Genomic DNA, 17,092 nt, shown 5'->3' on the forward strand with positions numbered 1-17,092 from the left:
TCTACCTAATATAGTTACCCTGTTCATCCCTTCCTATTATATCCATTTTAGCCCCAATTCTGTCAGAGATCATGACTGCTACCCCTACCTTCTCTGGATCAGCTGAGGCATACTAGTATATTCTGCTTCAGTCTCACATCTTTACTCTACATATATCTCATTTTCATTGTTTAGTTCTTGCAAACACCATATCATTGTGTCATGGTTGTTTTTTTTTTTTTTAATCTATTCTGCTATCTATTTCAGTTCCACAGGTAAATTCATCCCATTCACAATCAATATCAGTTACTAGCTATACATCTCCATCCATTCAGCTTCTCTTCAGTTTGTCCCCCTCTTCCTTTCTTTCCTCCAAATCCCTCCTCAGATGTCCAATTTTCTTTGACCAGTATCTCTCCAAATCTCACCCCTTCCCAAAAATCCTCCCTTATCTTCTTCCCTTGCCCTTCTAGTTCCAAACTGGCCCACTTTTCCAAAAGTCCTTCCCTTGACAATCATGCTGTCCTTTTCCTTCTTGATATGACTTCAATTCTAAAACTCCCTCCCCATCTTGTCCTAAGGGTTCTCCCTTATCATCTCACCTTATTCCTCTACCTTTTGATATGTACTTCCCTCTAAGTATCCTTTCTCTAAACCCACCCTTGCTTCTCTAAGTCTTGCAGTTCCCCAAGAGGATTCTCCCATTTCTCTAAAAATTAAGAAAAATGTTACCCTTCTAATTATGCATGTTGTTCTCTCTTCATCCAAGGTCTAATGAGAGTAAGGTTCTAGTACTACCCACCTTCTACTCCCTTCTCTGTGGCACTTTCTCCACACAGTTCTCCTCCACATAAGATGCATTTCACCCTACCTCCTCCTGGTCTAATCTCTACCATTTCAGCTCACTCCATTACATTTACCTCGACCTCTAGTCTTACATTCATACATGCTCCTTCAAAATACCCCCAGGGGACATTTTTCCCAAAAGGAATCAAAAAATATGACCTTTTGGGTTGATTATGATTAATTTTTCATCATTACCTTTGTATGTTTCTTATAGGAAAAATTTTCTATGGAGTTCTGGATTTTTCCACAGGAATAGTTGAAACTCCTTTAATTCATTAAATATTCATTTTTTCCTTTGTATAGTTATGCTCAGCAAAAGCTGAGCATGTTATTCTTGGTTGTAAACCTAGTTCTTTTGCTACATAATTATATAATTGCTACATAATACTGTGTTCCATGTCCTGCATTCTATTAATGTTGCAGCTGCCAAGTCTTGTGTTATTTTTATTGTAACTCCATAATATTTATATTGTTTTTTTCTTGTTACTTGGAGTATTTTCTCCTTAACCTGGGAACAATGGAATTTAGCAATAATGTTCCTGTGCATTGTCATCTTTGGGTCTCTTTGAGGTAGTGACTTTCAATTTCTATTTTACCCTTTGATTCTAGATTTTCTGGGTAGTTCTTCTTGATGATTCTTGGATTATGGTATCTAAACTTATTTTTTAAATCATAACTTCCCATGAGTTCAACTATTCTTATATTGTCTCCTTGACCTAGTTTCTACATCAGTTGCTTTTGTTATGAGATAGTCCATATTCTCTTCTATTATTTCACTCTTTTGAGTTTGCTTTATTTTTTTCTTATCTTGGACATCATCAGCTTCTCATTGTCCAATTCTAATCTTTAATAAATTATTTTCTTCTATGAGTTTAATCTCTTTTTCCACTTGGGCGACCTATCATTCCTAATTGTCTTTGTTTTCTTGCATTGCTTACTTTTTTTCTAATTTTTCCTCAACCATTCCCATTTGGTTTTTGAGGTCTTTTTTAATGCTTGTCATTTTTTATAGCACATTAGAAGTATATCACAATTATATACCATAACTCATTCAGCCATTCCCCAAGTGACAAGATAACCCCTCAACTTCTAATTCTTTGCTGCCACAAAAAAGATCTTGAATAAGTATTTTTTTTAAATAGGTCCTTTTCCCTTTTTTAAAATGTCTTTGAGATATAGACCCAGTATGCATAGTTTTAGACTCCTTTAAGTGTAGTGCCAAATTATTCCCCAAAATGCATGGATAAGACCACAAATCTACCAACAATGTATTAGTATCCCAATTTCCCCCCATCCACTCTTAACATTTATTATTTTCTGGGGGGAGGTGGCACCTTAGAGTTGTTTTCATTTGTGTTTCTCTAATCAACCACACAGTTTAAAAACCATTCTAAACCATTAACTATTTTGCTGGTAACATTAGGCCACACTACTGGAGGAAATGAATTATATTAATTTTTATATTAATGCTATAAATAAAACTTGAGGGCAAAAAGAAGTAAATGGAAGGATGACTCATGGTTCTCAGAAAATTGAAAATCACTGAAATATATCGCAGAGTTAATTTTATCATGTCAAAGGGTAACAAGAAGCATCATTTTACGGGATGGTTGGTTATCTCATGTCATCATACTCATGATTAAATATTTGTAAAAAGATAACCAAGAAGAGAATTGCAACTTCTATACCAACATATATGCATAAAGTAGAGAAAAAGGTAGAGAAATTAAGAAAATCTCAATCACTCCAAATGAAAACATATACTTTGATACATGTTGACTTCAATACAAGCAAAAGGCAGAGCAGTCAATGACAGAAATCTAGAAAATAGAGCTCAAAAGTAAGGGATGAGGCCAAAGGTTTGTAGATTATTACAAAGAGGACTCATACCTCTTTTCCACAATACACACCATAAATATTATCTTCAAGAAAAGAATCAGAAGAGACTAGACTGGCAATAGCACAAAGAGAAAATGGAACCGATTATATTTTAAACTGTCTAATGTACTGTCAAGGCTGACTTGTTTAAATAAGGTCAAAACTAGAAAAATAAAAATGAGAAAAAGATATGACCTAAAATTTTAAAACACCAACCTGATATATTTGAGTGCATTAATGCCAATTATAATACTTTCATCCAGAAGTTCAAATTATATAAAGTGTGGTACAATGGAGAGGAAAAAAAAACAGGATCTAGGGCAATGATGGTGAACCTTTTAGAGATGGAGTGTCAGCCCCAGACTGAGTGCCATGCTGCCCCTCTCCATACCTGAGGGGAGGGAGGAAGCGCTCCCATTGGGCTGCTAGGCAGATGACTGAGGAATGTCCTCGGTGAGTGTAGAGAGGGGGAGGAGAGTAGCCTGAGCACTCTGCTCCCCTCCAGTTCTGCCACCTATGAGTCACCCATCTTACCCCCTGTGCACTCCCATTAGCTGCTGGGCAGAGAAGCAGGTGATGTGAAAAATAGTTGTCAGGCACCATGGAGAGGGGAAGGGAGCAGCTCTCCCCAGTACTTCTGCCTTTCTAGTAACAAACTTGGGGGAGAGGGGGGAAAGGCAGCCACATGCCCATAGAGAGTGTTCTGTGTGCCATCTTTGGCACCTATGCCATAGGTTCACCACGACTATATAGAGTCAGAGGACAATGATTGTAAATCTGGATCTACTTTTTATTAGCTGTTTGATGCTGAGCAAGTCATTTAAACTCTCTGGTTCTGTTTCCTCATCTATAAAATGAAGAGGTTAGTCTAAATAGTCCCTAAACTTTTAAGCTTAAAACTATGATCTACAGTGAGGAAAATGAGCCTAAAAACCAATTTTCTAGGTAATATTAACCATACTGGTCAAGAAGAGACATATGGAAGCCACAAGCAATACAAGTTTATTATAGAAACTAATTTGTAAAATCTTAAAAGATAAAAAGCTGGTAAAAATTTATGAAAATAATCTCTGAATAAACAAGAAGAATCGAGAGAAGAAAAAAACCAGTTTAAAGAAAGCTTGGCGAGAGACACAACTATGCAATATCATCTGGGGTATTTAATGATGAAAGGAGAATATGAACAAAATTGAAAAAAATTATAGCAAACTTTTCACTATCAAGAATAATGGCAAAACCAGAATCTTAACATTTCTTTTAACATCAAAGTCTCAGATGTGCTTATAGAGGAAGTGGAAATGGAACTGAAGGGGGAAGAAAAAGGTGAAAAAAGTAGTTTAAATGGGTCTAATATATACATACATGTGTGTACATACACACACATATACTGTCAGAACACTGAGAAATTAATACTCAAGGCATCAAAAAAAAAAAAAAACAAGCAGGTATGGGGAGGGGGGAAACTCTAACATTATTATAAAAAAAGAGTAACCAAAAGAATATCAATAACCACCAATACACATTAAACAATAAAAGTGAGAAAAGTATTACTTATCATGAATGTTACTTCTTGGGACAAAAAAAGAGGTAAGTTACAGAAGATGAGATAGCAGATGGAAAGTCTTGTTGAAATTCTTAAGCCCATAGAAATGCTTACAAGTTTATGACACTGGTCAATAATGTTTAATTTTGCTTTAAAAGTTTCCTTTTCTGTTGTGTTGATAGGTAGCATTTCTAGACTCAAACACCATAATCTTCAATATACTAATAAGAAAGTAGAAATGGTACTGAACAAAATAAAGCTAGGAAGCAACACTAAACTAGACCAATTATATACAGAGGAGATTCATCTGGAAACAATTAATTTTGGTGGTGCCAAAGAATCAAATTATCAAACCATCTGAAAGAGAGGGGAAGATGATAAACTCTTGGGGGACGGGAGGGAAGGGGTGAGTATTGTAAGAGGGTATAGACCTTGTTATTATGTATTATCAGCCAAGTTTAATTAAAAGGTACAGAGAATACAAGATTCCACTGTGTTCACCATTTATGGACTATGAAAAACTTTGCTGTAGTAGAGGAAAATGTCCCCTTTAAGGTTTCTACATGGTGTATCCCAAGTATATATCAAAAAATCATACCAATATAATTACAGAATATAACAGAAATGATTGACAAACCTCTAATTATAAAAGTTAGATGAGAAACACAAACAAAAAAATCCACACAGATGTGTGCTTATCAATGTTTGCCAATATAATGGTAGTATCTAACTCAAAATAAAAATGGGAGGGGAAGCACTAAACTCTACATAAAGATCCCAGTAGCTACAATGACATAAAAACCACATATTAACATTATGTTCTATTGCATTCTTATTTATTTTGCTAAATATTTCCCAAGTATATTTTATTGCTGATTGAGTGCCCAGCCTCAATGTGACTGTGTATCTATCACTTCTGCCATATAAGAAAGAGTCCAAACAGAAAAGGGATTCTCTGACTTTGTAATGTTTATATCAAACCCCAAAAGCCTCTTAAATTAGAACACAGTAACTAAAAAAAAAAAAAAAAAGTTTGACTAGCAGACAGTAAAAACCAAGTAGATTAAAAGAATGCATTATTATCTAGACCAGTGATGGGCAAACTATTCCCCTCGGGCCAGATCCAGGGAGTAGTTTGCCCATCACTGCCTTCAGCAATTCCCTAATCACTATGCCCCCACATTCAGATATAGTGATTAGGGAATTGCTGAAGGCAGTGATGGGTAAACTACTGCCTGGATCGGGCCCAAAGGGAAGTTTGCCCATCATTGATCTAGACTATGATATGCAATCAGATGGACAATCCAAAGAGATAGTCCAGAAGTACACATATGATAGACACATGCAGACAATGAACTTAGCTACTAATTGAATTAAAGAAGAAAAGCTGGCTGGATTGCTTCTGAGAAAGTAGTGTTTTTAATAACCACAAATTCTATGCTGAAACAAAGTCCTATCTTTTTTTTAAAACCCTCACCTTCCGTCATGGAATCAATACTATGTATTGGCTCCAAGGCAGAAGAGTGGTAAGGGCTAGGCAATGGGGGTTAAGTGACTTGTCCAGGGTCACACAGCTAGGAAGTGTCTAAGGCCAGATTTGAACCTAGGACCTCCCATCTCTAGGTCTGGCCCTCAATCCACTGAGCCACCCAGCTGCCCCCAAAATTCTATCCTTTTTAAGAGCAATGTTCTCCTAACTCTAAAGCATATAATGATGTCCAAAGAAATAAAGTTGTGAAAAAACCTAAACAAAAATTAGAGAACTATCTGGTGGAACTAAGTACAATGCTATGGATAAGGAATTTTGTAATAGAAGCCACAGAAAGGACATCTTTAGAGAGACGCATGACTAAAATAGGAGGTGGGTCAGTCATATAGCCAAAGAATGATAACTAATAAGGTCCTTCTGTGTCACTGGTCTCTTTGCAATTTTTTTTTTTAAATTAAAAACCCCTACCTTCCATTTTAGAACCAATTCTGTATATTAGTTCCAAGGCAGAAAAGTCTGAAGAACTAGGCAATGGAGGTTAAGTGACTTGCCCAGTCACACAGCTAGGAAGTATTGGAGGCCGTATTTGAACCCAGGGTCTCCTGACACTAGGCTTGGTTTTCAGTCAATTAAGTCACCTAGGTGCCCCAGGTATCTGCACAATTTAAAGTAATCTGGAGGAAAATTCCCTGCAGGTTGGACAGATACCTGTAGATAATTTATTAGAAACCATTAAAGAGTATAAGATGAGAAGATGTAGGTAGATTGCTATCGGTGCTTTTCAAGAAAATGTCCATATTGATGAGCTAATGAATATCAAAATGAAATATGATCATGTTAGTCCAGAACCCAAAAGAAAGCCCAATGAGAAGCACTTTATTTTGGCTCCACAAAAAATCTTTCTAATTTACAATGAATAAAACCGTCCAGAGAGAATTTAAACTAAGACTAGATGGCCATACAAAATACCATAAAAGGGAGCTCTACAGTTCAATGTGAGATTTGTTTAAATAACTTACAAAATTCTCTTCCAACCTATAATTTTACAACATTAACTAACTTTTTTTCAGAGGCAAAAGACTTGATTCATTAACTAAATGCCTCCAAGATGTTCATCTTTTTTGAACTAAGATGGCAATAATCAAGTCAATATAATTGAATAATATTCAATATAATTGCTAATATATACTTAGCAAAAATGTATAACTGTAATATGAAATGTAAAACCTTATTTACATTAAACTACAAGTTAAAAAATTAATTTTGGCCCAAGACAGCAGCATATGATACAGAAGCCTATTAGTATCCAGTTATCAAGAACAGGAAAGGCCCCTTGGAGTAGGTAAGATTTGAGCTTTGTCTTGAAAGAAGCCAGGAAAGCTTAAGTGAAGAAAGAAAGCATTCTGGGCTTGGGTAACAGCTAGTGTAAAGATATGAATTTAGGAGATAAGTGTCATGTGAAAGGACTAACAAACAGGCCACTGTAGGTGAGATGTAGAGTAAATGAAAATAAGTAAAGGGGGAAAAGGATAGAAAAAGGCTAGGTGTGAAGAGCTTGAAATGTCAAATACTTTATAGCTGATCCTAGAGAAAAAAGGTAAGTCACTGCACTTTCAAAAAATCATTTTGGCAGCTAAATGGAGGACATTTTCATCAAATAAAGAATAAGTCAGAGCAGCTAGGTGGCTCAGTAGATTGAGAGCCTGGTCTAAAAATGGGAGATCCTGGGTTCAAATGGGAACTCAGGCACTTCCTAGCTATGTGACTCTGCACAAGTCATTTAAGCCCCACTTCCTAGCCCTTACTTAGTACTGATTCCAAAATGAAAGGTAAGGGCTTTGAAAACAAATAATAAATCTTTCGCTTGATCACACTAAATCAATTACAATCAAGTAGCTAGCATTTATGAAGCATCTATTATGTGCCAAGTACTATATTAGACTCTGGAGATACAAACACAAAGACTAAAACAATCCCTTACATCCTGGACAGAGGATTTAAAAGTACACATAAAATACATATAAAGAGTAACTGAGTTAAAATATAAAGTAATTTGGCAGGAAGGCCCTAGCAGCAATTGTTTAGGGAAAATTATGAAAAGTTTTATGAAGGTGATATAATCTGTATCTTTAAGGAAGAAAAAGATTCTATGAAGTGGAGTTGAAGAGGGAGTACATTTGAGGCCTGAAGGATGGCCAATGAAAAGGCAAGAGGAAAAAATAAGTCTGGCTAGATCACAGAGGAAGGGTCAATCAAGGAATAGCATGCAATGAAGTTAAAAACTGAAGCAATGGGTGAAAGACTTTAAAAGCTAAATGTAGAGATTTATATCTTATCCTAGTGATAAAAGAGAACCACCTTAGTTTAATGAGCTAGACAGTGACATAGACCTACATGCAAAGAAAATTATTTTGGCAGCAGTAAATATGATAAACTGATATGGGGACAAACCTGAGGGAGAACAATTAGTAAGCTGTTTCTATCATCTTGGTGAAAGTGATGAAGGCCTGAACACCTTGAATAGTCTCAATTTTCTCAGTAAAATAAGAGGTAAGGTCCTCAGCTGAGAGAGATGGGCAAAGGGGAGATGTAGGAAGTTTAATGAAAGAAATCAAGAATTAAAATAGTTTCAGTAAGTGAGGTAAGGGAATTCAGTAGAGGAACAAAAATTTTATTTACTACAGTGAGTGACCATTTGAAGTTGAATAACCTAAATTTATAATATACTCAGTCAGCATGGTATATTGTAAATTATTGATATAGCCAAAAGGACTGAACTCATGATGAGCTTAGACGTGGCAGAAACTGGGAGGACAAGCATTAAATATAATAAAGGAGCATTAAATCATAATGTTAGCAATAATATCCTATGTGTAAGAAAAATGACTTAGATGTGTAAGAAAAGTGACCTAGATGGGAACAAAGAGAATTTGCATTTGTAGTAAATACTCTTGTTAATAAAGAAATCACAATATTGGGTTTATTGTGTATATCACAAAGTCCCCCTCCAATGCCTCATCATGATATGATGGTGCCTGAGATCTTAAAGGGTAGAGATTATCCCAACAGATTAAATACTGTTCCTACTGAATAGGATGAGCTGGAGATCTTCCAGAAAAAGGCAAACTAAATGGTGAAAGGCCTTGAGTTTATGCATTATAAGGATCACCCAAAGGAACTGATTTTAAGTTAGCTTCAAGAAGAGAGGACAAAATTAGAGGGGGGGAAGGAAGAAAATATCTTATTTTAAAAATCTGAAGTACTGTACTGTCAAATGGAAGAGATATTAAATTTAGTTTTATAAATCTAAAGCTAGAAGACCTCTCAGAAAACATTGGTGCAACCCCCTATTTTATAGAAAGTAATTGGGACCATGGAGATTATGTGACATGCCAAGATTATTTGCCTATCCATGAGAAGAAGGGTTCTTTGAACTAGGTCCTCTTACACAGGGGACTGAGATTCACTTTACTACACCACACAAAAAGAACTAGGAGCAATGGATATACATCTCAAAGCAACAAACTTTCCAAAAGTGGGATGAACAAATCTCCAGAAGGAATGTATTCCCTCTTAGTAAAGAATGTATAGCCACAGATTAGATGTAAATGGAATTCTTTTCCAACTATGATATGTCACAGGTCTTTACCAACACTTAATTTCTCCACGTCTATGAAATTTAGATTCAACATTGGGTTATACTTAGTGTCCAACACCCATGCCAAGTTTGAAAAGGCTCCTCACTTAGAATTTTTTTGACGGAGGGATTACAATTCCTATAGGTAAGAGCACTCACACTAAGATTCATGTATTCTTACAATATATTGCACATACACAATAAATTTTAAATTCTATAATGCTGAGGTCATTTGAAAGTGGTAAGGAGATTATAATCTTACCTTTGGAACAATGGGAATAAGGTGAGGGCTTCTGAAGAATTATTTTCAGGCAAAATAATACCTGAATAGAGGATTAAGTCAAGAAGCATTTAAGAAACTACAATGTACCAGATATTGTGTTAAGAGCTAGAGATACAAAGAAAAGCAAAAGACAATCCCTACTTTTGAACTCATAATTATATTGAGAAAGACATCAAGAAAATGATGTGTATATAAAAGATAAATTGGAGATAATCAAGAGAAATCAGTAAAATCTTGTAGAAGATAGCATTTTAACTGGGATTTGAAGAAAGGGAAGCCAGGAGGCAGCAAGGAAGAGGAAAAGTATTTCAGGCACAGGGAATAACCAGTAAAAATATCCAAAGACAGGAAATAGTATCTTATTAAAGAAACAGCAAGGAGACCAGTGTCACTATCTCTGGATATGTAGGTGAGTAAAGTTTAAAAGGACCAGAAAAGATTAGAAGGGGGCCAGGTCATGAAGTTTTTTTTGTTTTTGTTTTTGTTTTTTGTTTTAATTTTTAAACCCCTAACTTCTGTGTATTAGTTCCTTGGTGGAAGAGTGGTAAGGGTAGGCAATGGGGGTCAAGTGACTTGCCCAGGGTCACACAGCTGGGAAGTGTCTGAGGCTACATTTGAACCTAGGACCTCCCGTCTCTAGGCCTGGCTCTCAATCCACTGAGCTACCCAGCTGCCCCGGTTGTGAAGGGTTTTGAATACCAAATAAAGCATTTTAGATTTGGTCCTAGAAATAACCCTATTATTCTCAAAGAGGCTCAATGAAATCCAATAACCATTTCAAGAGTACCTATATACAAAGCATTGTGCTAGGTTTGGGGTTTCAAAGACAATGGCACAGTGGTAAGAGTCCTGAATTTGGAGCCAAAGGACCTGGGTTTCAATCCTGACTCTGCCACAACTACTTGTGTGACCTCAGATAAGTCATTTAACCTTTCTGGGACTCAGTTTCCATAATCATAAAATGAAAGAGTCATTATACATGATCTGTAATATACCTTCCCTCTCTAAATTAATGATAAGACAAAACAACTCTACTCTCTTACCTTCTACCACTTGGCTTAAGTGCCCTCTTTAAAAACTTACAAAGTCATCCTTTTAAACAAAATTCAATCTAGTTACACATGGTTATGATCTTTAAAAGCATAACTATACTGTTCTAATTTTTTTTAAAAATAGTTACTCAAAACAGCAAATGTTATTCAGTAATTTAAAAATATAAATTTCCAAAATCCCATCCACAGAGCACACAAGGCAACCTGATCCATGGGACCCAGTTTGCATAGCCTTGGACATTAAATTCTACCAAATTTCTCTTTGCTATTTCCAAGGAGAAAGATTAAAATGTTTTAAATAACATAAAGCCTTCAACAAATTGATGAAAGAACTGTCAAACACGAACGCTCAGTAGTACTGCCACTTTCTTCTGGAGACTCTTAATTATATTGGTCCTCTTTACTAATACCTCTTTCTAGACCTTTATAACTTTACTATCTTCCTTTAGTTTTTTTGGAATTTAAGAACAAAAATTTCTATTATTTTTGTAGTTCTCAACAAGCAATACAACTCCAGAAACAAATCTAAAAAACAGCAAACTTCAAGTGTAATCCTCATGGTTTACAAAGGATTGAAATTATCAAGAGTTTAAACTTCTTCCCTGAAACAGCACCTTTACATACAAATTAAAGTGGATAATTGCCAAACTTATAGGTCAGTAATGGCAAAGCTTTTTGAGACCAAGTGCCCAAAATGCAACCTTCAAGCCATATGTGAGCCCCACCTTGCCCCAGACAGGGGAGAGGGAAGCACTCCCATTGGGCTGCTAGGCAGAGGAGTGGGTGATGAGAGAAATGACCTCAGGCACCTATGGAGAAGGGGAGAGGAACAGCTGCCTCTGACACGCTTGACATAGATTCACCAACAGAGAGAAGCCAAAAAGAAAAATATCTTTGTAACAAATTTCTATGAAATTAGTTTCCCTGGAAATTATCTGTCTCTAAAACACATGAGACATTTAATAAGTGCATGGTGACTTTCCTAAAATGTATAGAGAACTCATCCCATCCCTCCATGGATTATGAAAAGTCAGTTTTCAGAAAAAGAAAGTTTTCAACATATATATGAAAAAATACTCCATATCACTAATAATTAGAAAATTGAAAATTAAATAACTTGGAGGTGTTGCCTCACATTCATCAGACTGGCAAAGTTGACAAAACAGGAAAAAGAGAAATGTTGGAGGAGCAGCAGAAAAATGCACAAGTTAATGCAATATTATGTTGAAGGAATTGTGAATTGATCCAAACATTCAGAAAAGTAATTTGGAACTGTAATCAGAAAGTAGCTCAACTGTCCATAGTTACTTTGGCCCAATAAAACCAATACTAGGTACAAAACTATAACAAAGTTCATTTGGAAGAACAAAAGATCAAGAATATCAAGGGAAATATTGAAAAAGAAAATGAGGTGGCCTAGCAGTACCAGATGTTAAACTATACTATAAAGCAGCAGTCATCAAAACAATATGGTACTGGCTAAGAGATAGATCAGTGGAATAGACTTGGGGTAAATGACATCAGCAAGACAGTCTATGATAAACCCAAAAAGCCCAACTTTGGGGACAAAAATCCACTATTTGACAAAAACTGCTGGTAAAATTGGAAAACAGTATGGGAGAGATTGGGTCTAGATCAACATCTCACACCCTACACCAGGATAAATTCAGAATGAGTGAATGACATGAATATAAAGAAGGAAACTATAAATAAATTAGGCGAACACAGAATAGTATACTTGTCAGATCTCTGGGAAAGGAAAGAATTTAAAACCAAGCAACAGTTAGAAAAAATTACAAAATGTAAAATAAATAATTTTGATTACATTAAGAAAAAATTACAAAATGTAAAATAAATAATTTTGATTACATTAAATTAAAAAGGTTTTGTGCAAACATTAGAGGAGAATCAACAAACTGAGGAAAAAAATATAACAAAAAACTCTAACAAAGGTCCAATTACTCAAATATATAAGGAGCTAAAGCAATTATACAAAAAAAAAAAAAAAAAATCAAGCCACTCCCCAAATGATAAATGGGCAAGGGACATGAATAGGCAATTTTCAGATAAAGAAATTAAAACTATCAATTTTTTTAAGCACATGAAAAAGTGTTCTAAATCTCTTATAATTAGAGAAATGCAAATCAAAACAACTCTGAGGTACCACTTCACGCCTAGCAGATTGGTTAATATGACAGCAAAGGAAAGTAATAAATGTTGGAGGGGATGTGGCAAAATTGGGACACTAATGCATTGCTGATGGAGTTGTGAATTGATCCAACCATTCTGGATGGCAATTTGGAACTATGCCCAAAGGGCTTTAAAAGACTGCCTGCCCTTCGATCCAGCCATAGCACTGCTGGGTTTATCCCCAAAAAAGATAAGGGAAAAGACTTGCACAAAAATATTTATAGCCACACTCTTTGTAGTGGCAAAAAAACTGGAAAATGAGGGTATGCTCTTCAATTGGGAAATGGCTGAACAAATTGTGGTATATGCTGGTGATGGAATACTACTGTACTCAAAGGAATAACAAACTGGAGGAATTCCTGGAAAGACCTCCAGGAATTGATGCAGAGTGAAAAAAGCAGAACCAGGAAAACATTATACACAGAAACTGATACACTGTGGTAAAATCGAATGCAATGGACTTCCCTACTATCAGCAATGTAATAATCAAGAACAATTCTGAGGGATTTATGAGAAAGAACACTATCCATATTCAGAGAAAGAACTGTGGGAGTAGAAACACAGGAAAAAAACAATTGCTTGAACACATAAGATGATGGAGATATATATGATTTAGGATGTAGACTCTAAACGATCACCCCAGTGCAACTATCAATAACATGGAAATAGGTCTTGATCAATGATACATGTAAAACCCAGTGGAAAAATGCATGTTGGCTGGGGGGCGGGGAAGAACATGAATCATGTAACCATAGAAAAATTTTCTAAAAAACAAATAAATGAATAAAAAAAAAAAACCAATACTAGGGTTATACTTCAAAGAGATGAAACAAAGGAGGGAAAGACCAATATGTGTAAAAGTAGAGCAATTCTTTTTGTAATGGCAAAGAAGTGGAAACTAATAGGATGCCCATCATAAAAAAATTATGGCCTACAAATGTAATGGAATACTAATATGCTAAAAGAAATTAAAGGGATGGAAACCTTGGAAAAACTACATGAACTGATGCAGAATGAAGTAAGCAGAACTCAGTAAATAATTATATAATAACAAGATTACTGTAACAAACAACCTGGAAGACTTAAGAACTCTGATCAATAGTCACCAAACAAATTCTCTTCCTGACAAAGAGATGATGTGCACAGGATGGATGAATATTTAGACATTTTTTCTGAATGTGGCAAATGTCAGAATTTGTTTTGTTTCACTATGCATAACTATTACAAGTCAATTCTCCCCCATTTAAAGGGAGGTAGAGGAGGTGGGCAAGAGAAAACATTTGTTAATTGAAAAAAATAAAATGTGACTTTAAAAGACATTAAAATGTTTTTATCTTTGTCAAGTCTTCAAATTTGAATTCACGTCCAGAATTATTTCAACTCTATATTGATGTGAGGAAACAGAATTAATCTAAAAATATTAGTATAAAATGGCCAGGATACTTTCTTCATTATACAAATAAATTTTAAAAAGATTAAAATCCTACAAAAATTTTGCAGGTCCAAAATTTGGTATTAACCATCTAATCTGAATCTAGTGGGAAAAGATCACATTTATATCTATTTTCTGAAATATTTCAAATTTCTAGGAGGGAAAAAAAGTATTGAGAGGTAGGCAGTCAATTTCTAACTTGCAAACAGGTTTAATTCAATTCATTTTAACAAATATTTGACTACTTTTTACAAAACTATAGGAATTCAATAAAAACCTATAGTCTCTGCACTCAAGGAGTTTACATTCTACTGGTGAAGATACAAGTACACAAATATATACAAAGTACTTTCGAGGGGGCGTCAAAAGGTTGGTGGATTTATAAATCAGATGTTATATTTGGCTCTCAGAATACATTCATTTTCCCATAGAAACAATGTTCTAAATAGGCAGCAGAGTTCTTAAGTCAGCCCACGAAAGTCTACCTAACCTATGATGGAGCCAAAGTTACCATTAAAGCTAACCTAATTTTGTTATGAGAGAAAGGCATTCCTAGTTCCTAGTAGGTACACTTTTAAGGAAAATATCTTCCTCTTACTCTAACATAATTTTTGTGAGGAAATGGCTTTGTAAGTAGTGGATAAACTACAAGGCCACTAAGTCTCCTTCTAGTATGAGATACCAGGGATCCAAACAAGCAAGTTGGAAGGGCGGTGGGGTTGTCAATTTGAGACAGAATGGAGTTTTCCATTTGTTTTCTGTGGAGAGGAAAATCCTAAGGAATTGGAAACGTTTAAAAAAAAAAAAAAAAAAAAAAAAAGGAAAATTCCTTTGGCCCTTCACAGAAATCCAGGTGAAGCTCCAGTCAGTGACAAATTCAAAGCATAAGAAGTACAGAGTACAATGATGAAAACGTCCACTTACCTTTCCTCTTCTTTTTGCCTTTCTTCAGCTTCTTTTTCTTTCCGTTTTTGCTCTTCTCTTTGTTGTTCAAGTTCTTGAAGTTTCTGCCTTTCAAGCTGACGTTTTTTAATAGAGGCATCACTAAGATGTTTAGTTGAATCAAAAGAAACCTTTCAAAAAATAAGAAAAAATAAAAGTATCAAAGTTAAGTGTTTAATTTTTAATTATCAAAATCCATTCTTTAAAACATAATTCTACTTATATTCAATGCAGGAATATACTAATAGCACGAGATAATAGAACTATAAATGAAAGCCCAATGGTTTCAAACTAATTCAATTAATGAAAATCTAACAGAGAATTTGGACTTATTTAGGATTTTACTGGGGCAGATATTGGTGAAGTGAATACAGTGCAAGGGCCTGGAGTCCAGAAGACCTATGTTGAAATCTGGCCTCCAACATTTACAAGCTTGGTGACCCTAGGCAAGTCACTTAATCCTGTTTGCCTCAGCTTCCATCTTTAAAATGAGCTGGAAAATGAAATGGCAAACTACTCCAGAATCTTTGCCAAGAAAATTCCAAAATGGGGTCATGCAGAGTCAGACACAATTGAACAACAAGAACAAAGGATTTTACTTATCTTAAGTTTGTTTTCCTAATTTCTAATGAAATGTTTTTAGAAGAACCCTTTTTTTTAAACCATGGTGCTGTGAAAAGTGTGCTAGTTTGGAATCAGGACCTGGGTCCAAATCTTAGTTCCACCGACATACTGGGCAATACAAAGAAGCATTCAGTAGCAGTCAAAATAAGAGCTATTTTAGATAACCTACTTGAGAATAAACTGCTAAAGAGTATAAAAAAATTCGGTCTGATGCTATTATTCGCCAACTCCAATGAATAAAATCTCCATAATTATCTGAAATCTAATTAAAATTATAGGAACGGTCCATTTTTGGGTAAAGATGTTTATCTGTTCTATAATTTCACTATGATTTTTTTCTAAGTCTGAAATCAAAACTAAAGGGTGGCCATCTCGCTTTAAATTTTTTTAAGTATTAAAAAGTATTGGAAATTATAAGCAAAAATATTACAATTTCTCACCTTTATATTGCAGGCTACTGCTTTGCCATCTTCACCTTTATACATTAGTTTCATACCACGCAAGGCATTCATAGCTTTGATGAAGCCAACATATTCTCTATACTGAACATAAGCTTCAAAGTTCAAATGTCCACCAAAACTAAAAGTATGAAAATTTCTGCCAGTCATTTCTTCTCTATAAGGATCCAACATTGGAATGTCCACATTCCGTATTTCTCCAAATGTCTCAAATACCTTAATGAGAACTTCTTCATTTGGTTTTTCTGAGCCAGATTCTTTCAGTGCAAACCACTTACAAGGTAATCCTTCCAAATGAATTGTGTCTGGTCTCTCTCCTGGCAGAGTCTCATTCATATCTTTTGCATCACGGAAAAAAGAGTCCCAGTCATGCCGAGTTGGGAAATCTATTTTAAACTCAGCAGCCCGAACTTTTAAAATATCAGAGAAACCACTAAGCTTTATTGTTTTGCCATCAAGGCATGCAAGAAAAGATTTAACCAAACTCTTATTTTCAACTTCTCCTTCAAAACGTATGAAATCCATAGTGCTTTTAGAAATTCGAAGAGTGGAAAATTGATGACTCTGTACCATTCCTTTCAATCTTTCCATCACTTCCCAATTAGAAATAGATTTTCCAGGTTGCTTCAATTGTGGAAGTGCCACACTAATTGTCATTTTTGTAATTGGCTTGAGGTACAATCCATATAAACTACAAAGTTCAACTGCTTCAGATGTATCATGAACTATCGTAGCAGCC

The 17,092-nt window shown here is 35.1% G+C and overlaps 1 protein-coding gene across 1 annotated transcript in view; it reads right to left on the minus strand.

Annotated features, from left to right (window-relative positions):
* The window catches only part of AKAP17A (A-kinase anchoring protein 17A), a 32,588-nt gene extending 15,503 nt beyond the window's left edge, over positions 1-17,085 (minus strand). The window contains exons 1-2 of the mRNA XM_044670395.1: positions 16,336-17,085; positions 15,254-15,402 (exon numbers count right to left, since the gene is read on the minus strand). Of these exons, the coding sequence (XP_044526330.1) occupies positions 15,254-15,402; positions 16,336-17,010 (824 nt within the window). The 5' untranslated portion in view covers positions 17,011-17,085. The remainder of the gene's footprint in view (positions 1-15,253; positions 15,403-16,335) is intronic.
* Between the last annotated feature and the right edge of the window lie 7 nt (positions 17,086-17,092).

This window comes from Gracilinanus agilis, chromosome 3 (genome assembly GCF_016433145.1).
Source record: "Gracilinanus agilis isolate LMUSP501 chromosome 3, AgileGrace, whole genome shotgun sequence".
NCBI classification, from domain to species: domain Eukaryota; kingdom Metazoa; phylum Chordata; class Mammalia; order Didelphimorphia; family Didelphidae; genus Gracilinanus; species Gracilinanus agilis.